At 39.1% G+C, this 17,604-nt stretch overlaps 2 protein-coding genes across 3 annotated transcripts; both read right to left on the bottom strand.

The window, feature by feature from the left end:
* Positions 1-335: 335 nt before the first annotated feature.
* rab6bb (RAB6B, member RAS oncogene family b) lies at positions 336-6,576 on the bottom strand. 2 transcript variants are annotated; one of them, XM_046052208.1, is made up of 8 exons: positions 6,488-6,576; positions 4,556-4,614; positions 4,254-4,307; positions 3,689-3,794; positions 3,445-3,556; positions 3,181-3,274; positions 2,043-2,109; positions 336-477 (listed from the first exon to the last, which is right to left on the bottom strand). In XM_046052208.1, exons 1-8 carry the CDS (start codon positions 6,555-6,557, stop codon positions 413-415), a joined length of 627 nt encoding a protein of 208 aa, XP_045908164.1. In that variant the 5' UTR covers positions 6,558-6,576; the 3' UTR covers positions 336-412. The 2 variants fall into 2 exon arrangements, with proteins under 2 accessions (XP_045908164.1, XP_045908165.1); XM_046052209.1 differs by lacking the exons at positions 3,181-3,274; positions 3,445-3,556; positions 3,689-3,794.
* Positions 6,577-7,797: 1,221 nt separating this feature from the next.
* On the bottom strand, positions 7,798-13,733 carry espnlb (espin like b). The gene is made up of 7 exons (XM_046051990.1): positions 13,672-13,733; positions 12,190-12,258; positions 11,387-11,519; positions 10,915-11,024; positions 10,353-10,532; positions 9,031-9,411; positions 7,798-8,892 (listed from the first exon to the last, which is right to left on the bottom strand). Exons 2-7 carry the CDS (start codon positions 12,217-12,219, stop codon positions 7,798-7,800), a joined length of 1,929 nt encoding a protein of 642 aa, XP_045907946.1. The 5' UTR covers positions 12,220-12,258; positions 13,672-13,733.
* Between the last annotated feature and the right edge of the window lie 3,871 nt (positions 13,734-17,604).

The following is a 17,604-nucleotide window of genomic DNA, read 5'->3' as shown; positions in this document are numbered from 1 at the left end:
TTCAGACGTGTTCGGCCATCTAGAAAAATGGCCTACTTCCCCATTACTTCTCCTTCTATGTGTAGGCATCATTTTTGGTGCTTTCCCTTTTTATATATAAAAAATACAAAACATAACAGCGAAAAGAATTCCATTTTTGTCCTTTTTCATTTTTCCAAAACTGTTTTTTGTTCGTTTTCATTTCAACATTTGTTTGTGTTTCTTTCCCTTTTCTCCTCCAGTCACTTACATATTGACAAAGTATACAATATTTTACAACTGAACAAGACTGAAAGATAACATTTGATTTGTCCAATCAGATACAAGGCCCACATTCCTATATCCAATTAGAAAAGTCAACTGGAAGCTAACCAGTAGTAAGCAACACAACAAGCCTATGGTGTGAAGGGAGCTGTCAGATTTCAGCTCTGCATTAACATGAGCACCCGCCCTCGGGGACAGTAGGCTCTGCTGGTTTGTCCAGCTTGATGTCGATCACTGGGAATTGTCCAGTTAAGGAAAAGTATATCAAATATCAGTCACAGTCAAATGAGTAATGTTACAGTGTAAATATTTTGTACATACAGGGTACAAATGAAATACTCACTATTACTACAATTATAATATACTGACTGTCACTGTACATAAAATGGAGCCGACACAAAATTCTTTACACTGTATGCTGTCCTATAAAATACAGATGCATTTGTTTCTGATATGTTTATGCTCCTAATAAGCAATCCTTTTTTCATTTTCAAACTTGTAGTCTTCAGACGAAACTGTCTCATAAGGACCTGTAAACAGACGTTGATGTGTAAAATCGGTGGAGTTCCCCTTTAATAATCAAACGATATGACAGGACAAAAAAGTCTGGTTCATTCTTTAACAGAAGTTTTGACCGTCAGCTAGATCTTACATCTTACAGCTTATCCTACTGTTTTGTTCCCAAGCAACAATAAATCTCACAATAATAGTAATAAAGGTGCAAATTTTTTTAGTCACATTAAATAAACTTTTTACAATGTTAATACTGTCACATTTCTTTTGAATTGCTACCTGTAGTTACAATACTGTAACCATTAACTCTTAAATAGACGGTAATTTAAAACCACTCAGTACGGTTTCTAGTCCCTCTCAAACACACTGTTGTTACCCCCTACCCTCTTACCCATTCTTGTGAGCTACTCCTATTGATGAAGAAGATTTCAGGAAGCTTATATGTCTTTAGTAGCAGCAAGATTTACTAAAGCCCAGGCAGGGAGAAAAATGGCATGAGTGAGAACAACCCAAATCTGAAGGATAAATCCTGGTGGGGACTAATTATCCTTCATTAAGGTTATTGTTCACTCACCTATACATGTGTGAGGATTCTTTTGGATATTGGTTCAAAACAAGCCACTATGCTTGCCTAAATTAACCAAGCCAGGCTGTCTCTCTCTCTGTAATCTTGACCATGGGATACGTAGCAGATGGACCACAGAGTTCGGCCTTATCAAGGCAGCTGCGTCAGTCAATCAACCAAACACACAGAGAGGAGAGAGTTTGGACGGAGGAGTTTGACTTATTGTTTTGGAGAGTGACAGGCTGTCACCTTTGCTTTACTTTAGCTCAGGAAATGATCCTAACGTCACCTGAGGAAACCCTGTGTGACATTACCCTTAAAGAAGGAGAAATCCTTCACATACTAAATGGTTAGAGTTAGTATAATCTAAAGCTGTTTTAAATTGTAAATGTTTTTCACAAATTAATTCACATTTATTGAGTACATCTCTTTTCCCTCACCTTCTTCAAACATCCATCCTCCATCACACATCCTCAGTGGATGTCACTTCCCAGACAGCCACTATGTGGTGCAGTACCTGTGCGTCCCGACTACCTTCCTGGCTCTGTGCATTTCCTCTCCATTAAGCAAAAAAGGTTTAATGGCTGATGCCTCGATAGACAGTAGGCTGGGCGGTCTGTTTGTACTAGCGCCAACTACCACTTAGAGATTAAAAATAAGATGCGTATTTCTTGGCTGTTTGGATCTCGGCACAGTGAATCACAGTGTCTGTAAAGGATACTGCCTTCAGGATTTGCATCGTCCAAGCTTTCCATTCCAGGTAGGGCTGCTGCAACTCGACGAAACAGCTAGGGGGAGAGAAAAAGAAGGAGGATAGAGATGAGAGGAGAGGAGAGAGAGTTAGGGATCAGGAAATGTGAAAAAAGATGTACAGAGAGGAGAAAAAGAGGGGGAGGGAAGACGAGAGCATGAGAGAGAGGACAGAAAAAGCAGGCGGGTTGAAAATGAAAATGTTGAAAAATGTGAATTACATTTGTTCTGTAAAGACTACAGCCCTTCTTTTATAAACAGAGTAAAGATCTTCTAATTGTAGGTGGAGCTGTCCTTTTTTTGCCTGACTTTGAACCTTGACATGTTTTGTTATTCAATTTTGAGCAACAATGGAGGGAAGTATTAACAGTAAGTAAACATAGCAGTACCACACTGTAAAAACTACTCCATTACAAGTAAAACATCCTGCAGTGAATTTGTTACTTTTGTAAATGTTTTATCTGCAGAATGATTTGAAATATATAAAATATAAAAAGTAAAAGTATTCAATGCCGAAAAATTGTCCCATAATTGTCCTACTATTCTATAATATGTATATATATTAGTATTACTGATATAAAGTGTAAAAAGCATTTCCTGTTTTAGTTAGTCTAGGTTGAGCTTATTTAAACAATTTATATACCATTTTATCTATTACAACACATCATATTTTGTAACGTAGGCTAACATCTGTTTTCTTTGTAAAATTTGTAAAATCACTAGTAACTATTTGCTGTCTGATAAATGTAGTGGAATAAAAAAGTACAAAATCACCCTCTGGATTGAGTAGAAGCACAAAGTGACATTAAATGGAAACACTACAAGTACCTCAAATTTGTACTTGAGTAAATGCACTTATTTAAATTCCAGCAATGTTTTTTCCAGGTTTGCAGTGTTCAGTTTATCCTTTCATCCTGCACCCATTATGGCTGGATATGCACACTATCCCCCTTCTGCAGACTATCCACCACACTCCTCCACATATTTTCCCAAAGATATTTTATTTTTTCACATTGGTGACACGATCACCATAGAGGGATGCGCGCAGGAAATGGCAGAGAAGCTGACACCCAAAATGCTGTGAAATATGGTGAAACTGCAGGGATCACCTGTTTGACATTGCAGCCGGTCTTGGCACTGGTCTCGATGAACATGACGTTCAGCTCTTTGGCTCTCTGCTCTCCTTCCTCGATCATGATTTGCCTGCAGGAAAAATCAGGCCAGACTCATGACGTTGAACGCTAATTTATTCAGCACTGACAAGTTGCTTTTGGCAACGTGCTTTCTGCTCAGTTAACGGACTTTATGACTTAGACTACATTAACTGAAGCTAAGAGTTGCAGTCGATTATGAACTATCCCTAACATACTCACCTCTTCTCTTCCAGATCTGTTTTGTTGCCAACTAGCATGATGATGACATCACTTCCTCTCTCTGTCCTGACATCATCGATCCATTTGCAGGTCTGCTGGAATGAATTCACATCTGTGGAGACCAGACTCCTGTTTTATATGCAGTCTTTTTTGTGTTAAAATCCCACACCAGTGCACCAGTGCTTCTGGTGAAGAACAAAACGTACAGGAAAACTAACAGTACAATTAGCAGATTGCTGCTCACTTGTAATGTCATAGACGACCACAGCTACTGTAGAGTCTCGTATGTAGCTGGGGATGAGGCTCCTGAAACGCTCCTGTCCAGCTGTATCCCACAGCTGCAGCCTTACCTGCATTTCACACACACACGCACACACATATATACATACGGATGATGTTTCAAAATTAACCATCATACTACATGCAGCCTACACAGATGTAAGGCCTTGTAAGTACACATCCAAAGGGATAAGCCAGTATCAGCTTGTGTGCAGGCTGACAGAGCATAATATCCTGAAAAAGAAATAGTATTAATACTAGCTAATCCATTGGAAAGGTTTAAACTTCTTAAGGCTAGAGAAGCCAACTTGCCAAAGCTTTTACTAGCAGAAATAACCTTAGGATAATCGTGTTAGTCTGTTAAGAGAGCAGTAATTAAGCAAATCAAATTAAGGATTAGTGAAAACAGAGTGGAAATCGGGGCATTTCTTACACAGGATGTTGACTGGCTAAAATGAGTACAAACACATTCATTCATCTTTACATGTGTATCTACATGTGAATTTTAAATGACAATCAAGGCTTCCTACTGTTCGGTCTTCCAGGTACATTGTCTTTGATAGGAAGTCTATTCCAATGGTCGCCTGTGGTGGAGAAAGAACAAAAGAGGGGAAAGGTAATCAGAATAAGACTTTAAAAGTCTAGCAGATTGACTGTTGCCTAAATTAAGGAAAATACAAAACGCTGTTAAGATAATAAAAAGGCACCGAAATTGAATTAGACTAAAAAACTAATTGCATTTTTATATCCCTCAGGGCTCAATCATTCAGACTTGTTGTGTACCTAACTTCTGTGGGAGGCAATGGAAAAAATCATCTGGTCCGAGTCTCACCTGATATGTGTTGTCAAAACTGTCATACATGAATCTAGTGATGAGAGATGTTTTCCCCACTGGAAGAGAGAGCAGATAGGTTCATTCTAAGTTTGGTGGTAGTTCAGATCATAAAAAACATCCAAACACATGGAAATAGTGAATACACAACAGAATCATAACATAATTACATGAAAATTGGTGTCCACTGGGTTCCTCAATGTGACAAAATGACAGTAAATATCAAAATGAAATGAAAACCAGTAAGGCAGCTCACCTTGGAACAAAATGTGCCTGATAATTAAGCATACCCTCCACAACTGTTCTCACAAGAAAACATTTCCATATTTGAACAAAAATGGTCCAACGAATCTTAAAAATATACCCACAATTAGGCTTTTCTAAAGTTAATATCTGTAATGCAAACATCTGTGATAATTAATCAAGGGATAACCCCAAATTCATAATTTTCCCCCTTCTGAGACAAAAAAAAAATACATTTCATTATAAAGTAAGTAACCAAGTACTGTACATTTTATGTTTTATAGAGAAAGATCAGGAATTCAAAATAAATAGAAATGGACTTTGAACAATTAGGAAAACAAAAGTTGTGTCCATAAATGCACAAGTCCGATAGACAGGTTTAAAACAATATTTAGCTGCCTTCATAAGCTGAATGGTGTCTTCTCAGAGGATCAAGCCTAGTGAGCTCAATTATTATTTACATCCCACCCGGCTCCAATCTTTAGCACCATTTTACATCAGATCTACAGAGGAGGCCAGGACTGGTCCTGGGCTCTCATGTAGAGTCCTCTAATGCAGGCAGCATTAAGTCCTGAAGCCAGCGAGGATGGGCAGTGGCCACAGCAGGCCTCGATTCAGCACCATGGACAGCAACATTGCAGTACAGGCTACACAAACACACAGGGAGGCTTGTAGTCGACATACAACCCTCTCATAGAAATGCAGCGCGCTAAAACACACACACACACACACACACACACACACACACACACACATACGCATCACAGTGCAAGACACAAACACGGGTCAAGCTGTTGTCAAATTAGGCCTAATTATGTGTATCGTGCTGCTGTATTTTATGGGATATATGCTCCTCTGCATCCACTCTGGATGTCTGATGTCTGAACAGCTGCAGCTTCACAGCGCTAAACCATTATCGATCAGCTCATCCCGAATTTGTGCCATCACATGAAATTACACACACAGCCATTCCCACCCTGAATAGACGGATTATTGAATAAATAGTATAATGTTGTGGCGCTGTCAAGCCCCGTTTATATTTGATTATTTATGGAACCGAGCTAGAGACTGCGAGGTTTAGAGATGCTATAGACATCGCCAGCCTAGGGTGTGTCCCGAACTGACACATGGGGGACTGTTTATTATCTTCTCTATTAAAAAAAAAAACAGGAATGGTGGGAAAAGAAATAGGCCTATTAAGACACTGTCATGTACTAGAATAAAAGATTGTTATTGGGAAAAATAAACGATGTGAGTGAAATAAACCCGTTATCTGAAAACAAGCTGAGCATATTTGTCGGTCACTGCAGCACATCAAAACATCCGAATTCACATCGTCTGCTATGGTGCGTATGACAATTTGCGACAAAACGTTCCTCGTGGATATTCAACTTACAATTAGCAGCTTTTTTTTTGTGATCATAATGGTTATATTTAATCCAAGGCCGCAATTTATAAGCAGGCGTTGTTTTTTTCCGTCTTTCTCTTTTTTTTCTTCATGGCTTAATCAAATTGTCTACAGTCACAGATTGTGCCGAGAGGCGTCAAATGAACCAAAGGCAGCCAACACATCCTCTAGATTCAGCCACAACTTTCAAAATCAACAAGGATTACATACATGGCCTTCAACATATAGGCATGTTTGGCATTAGGGGAGGACGACCCAAACCTCCCCAAAAATTGACTCACCGCTCTGCTCTCCCAAAAATACGAGTTTAAATTTCCTCAGGGGGTTCCCCAAATCTCCTCCAGCTGACATGGTGGCAGATAAAAGCTCAACTTGGATTATTTTATATGTTCTTATCGCTCGGTGTCTCCTCCGTTGTGGGTGCGCAGGGGGATCCTCCTCTCCTCACAGAATGATGGGAATGCAGCTCAGCATCCTCCTGTTAGTTTAGGGAGCTTGTGCGCCTGCGCGACCTCACCTATTTCGAATCCGTCACCTTTCTATTAGAACTGAAACAAAAGTAAGTCTTTTTTATTTCTATGCCATGAATAGGTAAATAAAAGTTTAGGTAAAACTAACACAGTACATTTACTCAAATAAACTTGTACTACTTCTACCCCTACCCCATTTCTAAGATACAATATAAAAATACGATGCATCATTAATGAAAATGCCCTCCGCTATATAAAGTGTGTAAAATTAGAGATGAAATGATTAGTTAATCGATAAGTCACTAAACTGGACTTTGTAGTGCAACACTTGACATCTGTGCAATATTCTCTCTTCTAATCCCTAATGTGCAATATTCTGTTTTAATACTTTGGTTTACTCTGTCACAATACTGTAGTTTTTATCCAGTCCACCACTACCAGTACTCATTATTATTACACTATTTATTCATTACTAGTATTCATCATTACACTTGTTAATACTGTAAAATACTGCACATATCCACACTCTTTTTACATTTCTTATATTTCTACCAATTTTCTGTTATTATTTCGATTCCTTAATGCCTTGATGTACAAAGTGAGCAATTGTAACAAAAGATTGCCCCAAACTATGTCTCCATACCCTGGGTTTGTAATGCAGTCCAACCCATGATTACTTCAGCTAACACATCATACAGCTGTCATAGTACTTGACCTGACATGATTAGCAAATTGACAAGTAAAATCAGTGGAGTGCCCCTTTAAGTGGCAACGACAATTTATAAGACTCCTCTGAGATTTTACCAGCTTAATACAGCCATCGAAGTGTATAAACTGTTTACTGTGGTCCTGCTGTCTGATTACAGAAATTACAGAAATCTTTTAAAATTGAAATCGTATCATTTTGTGCAGAAAATGGGTGTGGAGGCGTTCGTGTTTCAGTGACTGGGATGTAAACAAACTAACTGTAATTACAAATTACGTTTGCAATAATATTGCATCAATAATGCAACAGTATAATAATGCCTCAACAGAATTTTATTCACCTACGGTCAGTTAACCAAAATAAAAACACCAAAATGTCATAGTTTGGTGCAAAAATGTCATATTTAACATTAATGCTAATGTTCGAAATCAAACAGCTCTGCTTCCTTCTCTTTCCAAAAAGCAAAGCTGCGGTCAATATATTTACAAATGTCTTCGTTCATGAAACAGGAGAAGTCTGTGTCGCTGCCACACTCATCTGGAGTAGCAGTTTGAACTATAACTTTGGGTACAAGCCTAGAATCTGACAAAAGTAATGACGATGGTGATGGCGATGGACAGTGGCATGGTCTCGAGTCCCCAAAGAAGCGAACTTTGATGTCCTCAAAGCCGTCGCTCCACTGTCGCCTCCCAGCCTGGATTTCCTGTAGAACAGCCTTGTGGAAGTCCCTCACCAACTCCCAGGAGAAACTGCCGATGTGATCAAAGACCTCGAAGCAGAGGAGGTGCCTCATCTTCCTCTCCTCGGGTGACAGATCTTGCTCTAAGATGTGGAAGTATCCCAGCATGAAGAGGTCAAGGGTCAAGCTATCGTGGCTCAATGCAACACCACCCACTTCTGGCAGGAATTGCTCTGGCGAGTGGGTTGCTTGAGGTGGTGGATTTTGTGAGAAGTTAGAGGACAAACAGGACTTTTGCACATCTTTGTGTTCTAGTTTATTCCTCCAGGAGTTTAGCATCTTGTCCACAGCTCGTCGTTGTTGGCAGAATTGAAACATGGAGCTGATTTTCTGTGGGGGCGATGCAGCTGTCACTCTCCCTGACACTGCTTCCTGTCCCCGTCTCTGCCTCTCTGCCCTCACTGAAATAGCATATGCAGATTTCTTCCAGTGGCTCAGGAACAGCACCACTATTCGCTCTTTCCTCAGGCTGGTAGTCTCCATCACAGGTGTAAGTTTTTTAGGAGGATCACAGTTGCTCACCTCACAGCTGAGGCCTGTGTTGGTGTTTTGGTTGTTTACTCCTGAACCTCCGAACACTACATGGCCTCCTTTCACAATCCCAGCAAAGGGATAAATTCCACCAATCTGACCTTCAAAGTTGGATCTGAGATTTTTGACCGACACCCCAGACTGTTGGATCTCCCTCTCCACCTTCTCCCTCTGTGCTCTGCTGTAGGTGTTAGTCTCCAGACGATGGCTAAAAGCTGATGCCATCCCTACGTGTGGAATCTTACATCCACTAGAGGTCTCACCATGTGCTGGCACTGTCTTTTGGTCCTCTTGCACCAATCCCTGGCCTACATCAATCCCTAAACTATTCCTTAACCCCGGCAAACTCTTCATCTCCTCCATCATGCCATCCACTACCCTCTTCTCACCCCCTTCTTCTGTGGTTTGGGTCAGATTCGCTACCAGCAGAGACATACTCTTAACAATCTCAGAGACACGATTGCACCACACCGGCAAAGTCAGTTGCATTTTCCCCTCCGCATCCATCTGTTGTAGGACCTCTTTGTTAAGGGAGATGTTCACGATTGGATCAGGTAAAATCGATCTCAGCTCCTCCGTCAGCCTGGTCAGCTCCAGCTCATAGGCCTGGCAGCGCTTCTGCAGTGAAACAGCCTCGATCTGCTGCTGCAGGTAGACCAGGTCATCCTCTGTTAGGAGCTCACCAAAGGGTCCCAAGACTGCGTTGTGGGCGCTGGAGTACTTCCAGCCATCCACTGGTCTGTAGCCATTAGTCATGTCCTGTTAGAGGGACGAAAAGAGATTTTTGCAAACAATCCTGAGAGATGATTTTGTTAAAGGAATAATTTCACATTTTGGTGATTAAGAGTTTGATAAGAAGACATGTTGCAGTCTTATGGGTATTATATGCTGGGCTTCCTGAGGTTGTGTCGTTATCACAAGGTTGGAAATTATTGCTCCCAGCCAAGAAATAGTCCAGAATATAACTCCCTAAAAAACTAAACACGCAATTTTTACACTTGTTTTTTGTACACGTATAGCCTTTGTGCTAAGCTAAGCTAACCAGCCGCTAGCGGAAGCTTCATATTGAACGGATGGACACGAGAGTGCTATCATTCTTCTCATCTAACTCTTGACTTTAGAGTGAAACAAACTATATACATTAAAAATATTTTTAAAAGGAAGCATTTGATCACCAGTCAGAAATTAAACAATTCAACAAGTTTAATTTAATCAACACTAAGGAAAATGGAAAACGGGACTTTACGAACCGCATTTCTTTTTATGCATGTTTCTCATTATGTTTGTACAAGGTGTCTCTTTTGTGGCTTCTTAGCACAGACACCTGTTTGTTTTTTTCTTTGTGGTGAGTCTGTGCAATTTTACTGTATATTTCATTAGGCTGTATGTAGAAATTATTCTTTCACAAGACTTGAAAGCCTTGCCAGCATCAGAGCATTTTTATTTGAATATTATTCCTTCAACAATCACGTTTACTACTTTAAATGCACTTTCCCCCTTTGGTCATGTGTCCTGCATAAGCTTCGTTCCTCACCCTGGTGGGCCCACCCCCTACTTTGAGAACCCCTACCTTAGCCAGTCTCTACTTCTTCTAATCCACCCAAATCTGATTATGTACACAGATTTGTGCTCATGCATACACATACAATTACACACAGCACTACAAACTCACACATAGCATGTACAGCACAGAAGAGTACCTGTCTCCTCTGTTCCTCCTCGTCCTGCAGCCTGACCTGCAGCTGCCGCACCATCACCTGTCGTTTCCATTCGGCTATGGGCCGGCCGGCTTCATCGTGAGTGGGAACCAGGGAGTCGATGTCAGCCAGGATCACCTCGACGATTGGTACCTCCTCCGACAACTCCTCACTGTCAGGTTTCTGTCAGCATTCAACAATGTAAGACAGAGTGTCACTGCTAAACTCTGGAATGTGGAACTAGATTTGAGAGAATAACACAGGTCGTTAAAGCCATGCTAAGTTAACTAAACACAATATACTGTATATTAAAAAATTAGGAGTAAGTGAAAACAACTGCATGGGTGCTCAGGGCATTTGAAATGCATAGTGCATTGTTTTTTTTACAGTGGAACAAACTTAACCGTAATATTAAATATTTTAGCCATAAACAGTACACTTTGTTTTTATACAGAAAATTGTTAATTATTCCCCATTTATCCTGTATGCAATTTCAGCCACATTGTATGTAAATGTTTGCTCTTTATACAGGGTTTATATTTAAGATCATTGCCAGTGGGCTCACCGTTTGTCCAGTAAGGACCGCAGTGAAGCCGGCCAGAGACTTAATAGACTTAATGTGGGACATCAGGGTGAGATCCCTTTCTGGAGGCTTCAGATGGAACGATGTCACCACTGTAAACAAACATAAGAAAGGCCAAAGGTCAACCAGTTATGTATAAAATAGAGTATATTTATGAGGTTTTAAATATTGTGGTTAGTGTTAGTTCACTTTCAGTTACAATGGTTCAGATAATCAATGTGTTCTTTACATTAAATAATCTGAAAAATGAAGACAACATCGAAAATGTATTTCCAGCACGTTTGAATGATGAATAAATAAATCAACAGTTACAGTTACAATCAAGCCTAGAATTCGTAACTAAGTAACATGACAACAATATTTACCCACAGTGTATAATGATTGTAGTCACATTCCTAAATAATATATTAATGTATATAATGAAATGCAAATATGTGATCTTTCTGTTAATCACCTGAGGAGGCCACCTGCACGTGCTGGATGGAGCCTGCGGTGTGTTTTTTCAAAGTGACAGCAGGGGTCAGAGAGGAACAGGTCACAGGAAGTGGGGAAGGGTGGCGAGGCAGGGGAAGCACCTCCTTCACTGGCTGCTGGACGCACACACACACACACACACACACACACACACACACACACACACACACACACACACACACACGCACACACACACACACAGTGGGTGTCAGCCATGCTTAAAGGGACAGTTCAACATATTTTCCCACTGACCCTGAATAGTATGTGCAAAGTGGTTTAATTTATTTGCTGATGTTTTGTGATTTGTGTAAGATCAACCCTTTGAAAATACAAGTCATCAGAATATAACATAGTTTTAAGCTTTTTCAATAATACAATACAAAAATTTCTTCTTTTTTATTCTTTTGATAGATCCAGTGATTCATGTTTGTTTGCATTGTTAATTCTTGTTTAAAGCATAGGAAGCTATACTATAATGAGAATCCTATACCATCTTTGTATAAATCAACTAGAAGTCTTTTTTATGAGAATTTCCCATGTCAGTGTTTAGCACTCGTTTTTTTTCTGTCATGTCCCCTTTGGATGCTGTAAAACTTTGAGCCCTGCATAGGGTATGCGTCTGATTTTAGCCATATACCTCTTTTCACAGCCGATATTTTTGACCTGTCATAGCACAGGTGTAGCTGATAATATTAATAATGGATCCTGTTATTAGTTACACCTGTGTTTGACTGGTTAAAGTCTCCTACTGTCATTTCAGTCCCTGCACTGGTGATTGGTCACCTTGGTGTTCTCCATGTTGGCTCTGCTCATTGACAGTGCGTAGTTTCAAAGCAGCAGGAGCTCCTCTTTCTGGAAATGACAACAAGAATAACAATATAAAGTAACAACAACCAGATGAAGTGAGCAAAAGAAAGACCCCCCGAAGAGAGAAATGTGACACAGGGCATCCATCACACAGCGGTGAGAATAAAATATTCCAAAGTAATCGTCTAAGAGACCCCGTTAATGGCACACACACACACACACACACACACACACACACACACACACACACACACAGCTCGTAGAACTTGGAATAAAAACAAGAAGTGGTGAAACAGGACCCAGATCTGTGAATGTAGCGTAGCCCACACAGAGTGCAGGAGAAAGTTTGTTAGAGATTGGAGAGACATGATATCCTGCCTCAGGTAACCTTACTTTTTCACAAGCTCCATGTCATTCAATAGCCTAAATACTACACAGACAATTACAAGGTTTGTCCCAATTAAATGAATACTACAGCATAAGAGGTCCGGTGTCTTGTTAGTGGTATTGCAAATGCTTTACGCACCATTACCATTATTTTGAAAGATTTAATGTTAAGCACATTTATCATGTAATACATTCATTCCATCTGTTATGAGGCTAGGGACAGCTTGCAACATATTTATTATTTTTATGTGCTTAATGCATTAGATTTAGTGCAATTTACTAAACTAATGTTTAAATTCCTCTGATCACAGGCAATGGTTTGCAATATATTAGCAACTAAAATAAAGAGGATATGAAGGTATCCTCACAAACTGTGTGTTATTTGTCTTACTTTGCCTATCTTTGCCACGACACTCTTAAAAAGGAGATTTTATTTATTAGGCTTTCCTGATTATAGAAAGATCAAATTACCATGTCCCCTATCCAAAATATAAATTACATAATTATGTGCATTTTTGTTTAATAAATAAATTAAGTTGTTATAAAAAGAAAAGCTTCACCATAGCTCAACATAAATTCAAAATATTTTTTGTCTCATGCCAATATATTACTTTTTGCCCCTGTTCAGATCTCCTAGTTTTTCATTCAACTAACCGTCATTAGATCTGGTAGGCTATATATCCAGCAATCATAATGTAAATGCATACAGTATGCATGCAGTACTTACAATATGGTCCAGAAACTGGGGTATCACCAACAGTGTAATAGTAGATTATTGCTAGTGACAGAAAAATATACTAATGAGGAAAGAAAAGATAGATAATATGGCAGAAAATCCAGAAGCTGTTGTCTCTTTACTCTGGAGCAGCCAATAAACAGTAAGACCATCATCACCTGGACCCAAACCTCAGATGGGGTGCCTTCTTAGTTTGCATAATTAAAGAAGTGGGATAGGGTGACCTGCACCTGAAAGTATAGCACAATAGCTTTGTGAATGTATGTAGGAGACTTGAACATACTGTAGGCTGGTGGGGAAGGTGTGTTTGTGTTTGTGCTCAAACACCTCCTCACATGCTCAGATGTGTGTCTTAGTGTGTTCACACTTAAGACACAAGATGAGAGTCACGCTACATCCTCGGCTGCCTGACCACCGCTTCCTGTAGTTCTTGTGGCACAGAGATTTGGCTTTGGAGCAACATGGAGTTTTGTATTTTAGGTTGTCTGCCACCAGCAGTTGGTTTCAGTCAAACATTATGTTGCTATAACAACCCTAGTGGCACAGTTTAATAGCAGTCAAGCTAACATTGTTACATCTACCATTTTGTCAGATCTGTGACCAAGCAAATATTGGAGATGGCCATGCTCATGGTAACATAATATAAAGTAAAATAAATACCTACAGGCGACAAATTGATTTGAATTTAATCAAATGTAAGTTTTAGGGAAAATATGCCCCCTATATGGTGTGAAATCACTTTAGTAGGCGCAAATTACAGACGAAATAAACTACAAGTAGCTGGTTAAAAGCAAGGGGAATATAGACATATGTTGTGCAAGTAAACTTGCGTTGCTTTATGTTATTAGCTTTCCAATAATGTATTACTTATCAGACTTTTAAATAGTGAGTTTGCTAGGACCTTCATTAGCAGAAAGTCTGAGGTAAAATACGTGCTTGCCAGCTAGCTAGCTAGTTAGAAATGTGAGCATATGTGAGCTTATAACCCCTCAGAATTTTACCTCAGACTTTCTGATAGTGAAGTTTATAGTTGGCTGAAGGGGCTATCCAGTATCTAAATAACATCTAACTTACAAACGATCAACCATAAAGGGTGACTGGGGGTGTGGAGGGGGGACATCTTACCCCAAACACACTAATTTAGCATTTTACTACTGAAAGCAAAAATATCTTTCTCTCTAAACAATTGCATAACTTATCTTAAGGCTCCCCCTAATGTAAATATACACATTTATAAAGATTTAACACATTTTAAGAAAATGTACAGCTTATTTTAAATGACGAAAAAATTCGATCAACTTAAGACAGAATGGCTTTGATCAAATAACTTCAAAAATTGTGATGAAACAGTGGACATTTTTAGTTCAGTGAGGCTAGGGGAGGCCAGAAGAAATTTTGTGTTTTTTGTTAGAATTACCGTGGGGGGCGTCTTACCCCATGTGAGGGACTTTTAACTAAAATATTAAAATTTTCTGCTACCTTAGGCTTCTTCACTACATTTCGGAGGAAAATATTGTACTTTTTACTCCACTATACTTATCTGACAGATATAGTTACTAGCAACTGATTTTACACAAGAAACATCAAATAAGCTTATTAAAAACAACCCATAATTGAAGAATAAACCAGTGGTTCCCAAACATTTTGGCTTGTGGTCACTTAGAAAAAAATCTGTCTGCTTGGGGCCTCTTGTCATGTTTCAGATGTTTATGAGTTATTAGCATAAAATGTATGTAATTTAAATGTTTTTCTGTTTGAGGCCCTCACAGGTCAAATTATCCAAAGAAGCAAAAATAGATTAAGTCCAACAAAAAGAAAACAGATTTTATGTATCAGAGCCAGCTGCGTAACGCAATTGTGAATGGCCATGGTGCAAATATTTTTCTTGTGCCACTTGCCTCAAAAAGCATGTTCGTGTAGCCTATACACAGGCATACAGACCATAGCAGACACACACGCAGGATAAGATGAAGTCGAGACTGTTCTCAAAGTAGGGGGTGGGCTCACCAGGTGGAAGAATAGAGCCTGTGCAGGAGAGCAGATATGACCAAGGGCGAAAAGTGCATATAAAGTAGTAGACCTGATTGTTTAAGGAATAATATCCAAATAAAACATGCAGCCCAAGTGCTAAATGCAAATCTTTCATCCTGTCCTCAACTCAAACCTGCTGTCTCCGACTATCAAACAACTGAAATAACTTTAGCCAGGCTACAGTAAAAAATCAACACAAAGTAGCTGACACAGTATAACCCCAGAATAAAAAGTAATTAAGAAAAGCACAGCAGCTCATTATGCCAGCACAGTATGAATGAATGTATGACGGCATCTGATCACGATCCACATGGCAATTGTTGCTGTCCTTCATGGGCCCTTATCAGCTGGGCCCCGGTGCAATGCAATGCCTTGGTACTTAAGCCACTGATCAGAGCATTGTTTTTTCTTCTTTTCTCTCCCATTAATTGTCTCAGGACCCTTCAGATTTATCTGGGGACCCTTTGGAGGGGCCCGAACACTACACTGGAAACAACTGTTGCATAGCAATAACTAAAAATATAATAATGTAAAATAATACATGCACATGGGGCCATTTTTCTGTGGAACAAGTTTATACATTGTATTACTTCTGTACTTTTACTTCAGTAGGATTTAGAATGATGACTTTTAATTGTAATCAAGTACTTCTTTAAAATTGTTGTATTGGTACTTTTACTTCACTAAAAGCTGAGCTCTTCTTCCAACACTGCGTTCTTGCAAAACGTAACTATCTTTTTATAATATCTTATTATTTTCTGATTTGTAATCACTATCATTGAATTTGTTGTTTAATACTGTTACTGTAATTTTTTTTTTCTTCCATTTAAAAACTTACATAGCTAAAGTACAGTGAGGGCAGGTAGAAAGATGTATGGAAACAGAAACACAACACATAATTAAATATTCAACATGCATTACATAGAGAAGACTTACACTACCAAACTTATTGTCTATCAATAGTCTGCTGTAACCTCAGTGCCTCATGGGGGGTGGCTGCCCCTCACTCAGTCCAGGGCCTTTGTGTCAAGCCCAGTATTTCTGCCTCTGTTATTAAGGGATTAGTCTGACAGGCCCTGCTGCAGCTGAGCATATGGTGAGTGCATAATCAATAATGGAAGGCTGCACAACTGTAGAAGAAGTCTCACATACTCACAGTATGCACAAGTTCACCCTGAGCAGTGCAAACTGTTAACTGTTGTCAACCATGAAACAACAGAATTTGGTGACACCATCCATCAACTAGGGATAAGTACATTATCAGGTTTTTCTGCCTCTGCCTGTGACAGAAGACTTTGTCTGGCAGAGATCTTGCTTGAGTGTATCTGTCTGCAGCTAATCTATTGGATACTGCATACTGCTGACCCATCAGCCTAATATTTCTTTTTGCACATTTATGATTGTGCGCTTAAGGACCTCTTGTGGTTGCGGTGATTCACAATTTTGAAAAAACTATTTTATTGACTATGGTGAAGCTTAGATTTTAATTTTTTCAGCAGTATTCACCATTTTACGGTATGCATTACAACCATTGGTGTTTAAAGAGAATTTTGGTGTTATCTTGAACCGGAGCATCTGCTGGTTAATTCCATACATGAAATGTTATGATCCACTGAACAATACGATCGGGCACGATACAAGATTAATAAATCCCCTTTTTTATTGTCTTTGCCGTCATCTTGACTACAAGGGAGCCGAGAGGTACAATTGAATTTGCAAGGGCTGAGGCAGGAATTTTATTTGTGATGTTACGACAAAATGTTCTAAATAAATATATGATATAAATAACAATGTTATTTATATAGAATAGAATAGACTACAATGCAACCTTATTGTCCAGCTGAGGCCAGAAAATCATGTTTGGTCTCAAATAAACATCAATATGTAGGCTAAACGTCCCATTTAATGTTTCCTTGTTTACAGTTACGCGAACCCAGGACGCTCGGTTACAATACCATTACACTATTGTATGCATATTAAAGAAAACTGTGCCTATACTATACAAAACACTTTATTAAAACTTTGCATATATCTATATAAAACGGATACTATACTATACAAACCTTTATAGTTGAAGATTCCCAACAGACATGTTTTGAAACATAAAAATACTCTGTTTTGAATACTAATTTGTGTCTGATGGTTTCTCCACAAATAAGATCAATTAATAGACACAGCTAGCTAGTTAGCTGCACATTGGCAAAAAACATTTTTTAAGTGGTTAACTTGAAGAAAGA

The sequence above is a fragment of the Micropterus dolomieu genome, linkage group LG06, assembly GCF_021292245.1.
Source record: "Micropterus dolomieu isolate WLL.071019.BEF.003 ecotype Adirondacks linkage group LG06, ASM2129224v1, whole genome shotgun sequence".
NCBI classification, from domain to species: domain Eukaryota; kingdom Metazoa; phylum Chordata; class Actinopteri; order Centrarchiformes; family Centrarchidae; genus Micropterus; species Micropterus dolomieu.
Note: the sequence above shows the minus strand (reverse complement) of the source record. Positions and strands in the feature narration are given on the sequence as shown.

Coding starts and splice junctions, on each gene's coding strand:
- rab6bb (XM_046052208.1), bottom strand. CDS start 6,557: ATGTCAGCTGGAGGAGATTTGGGGAACCCCCTGAGGAAATTTAAACTC. Junction 4,308..4,555: donor GTTTTGACAACACATATCAG/GTGAGACTCGGA, acceptor TCTCCACCACAG/GCGACCATTGGAATAGACTT. Junction 3,557..3,688: donor GGTCGTCTATGACATTACAA/GTGAGCAGCAAT, acceptor TGGTCTCCACAG/ATGTGAATTCATTCCAGCAG.
- espnlb (XM_046051990.1), bottom strand. CDS start 12,219: ATGAGCAGAGCCAACATGGAGAACACCAAG. Junction 11,025..11,386: donor CGTGCAGGTGGCCTCCTCAG/GTGATTAACAGA, acceptor GTTTGTTTACAG/TGGTGACATCGTTCCATCTG. Junction 8,893..9,030: donor AAGAAGGGGGTGAGAAGAGG/GTAGTGGATGGC, acceptor AGTGGATGTAAG/ATTCCACACGTAGGGATGGC.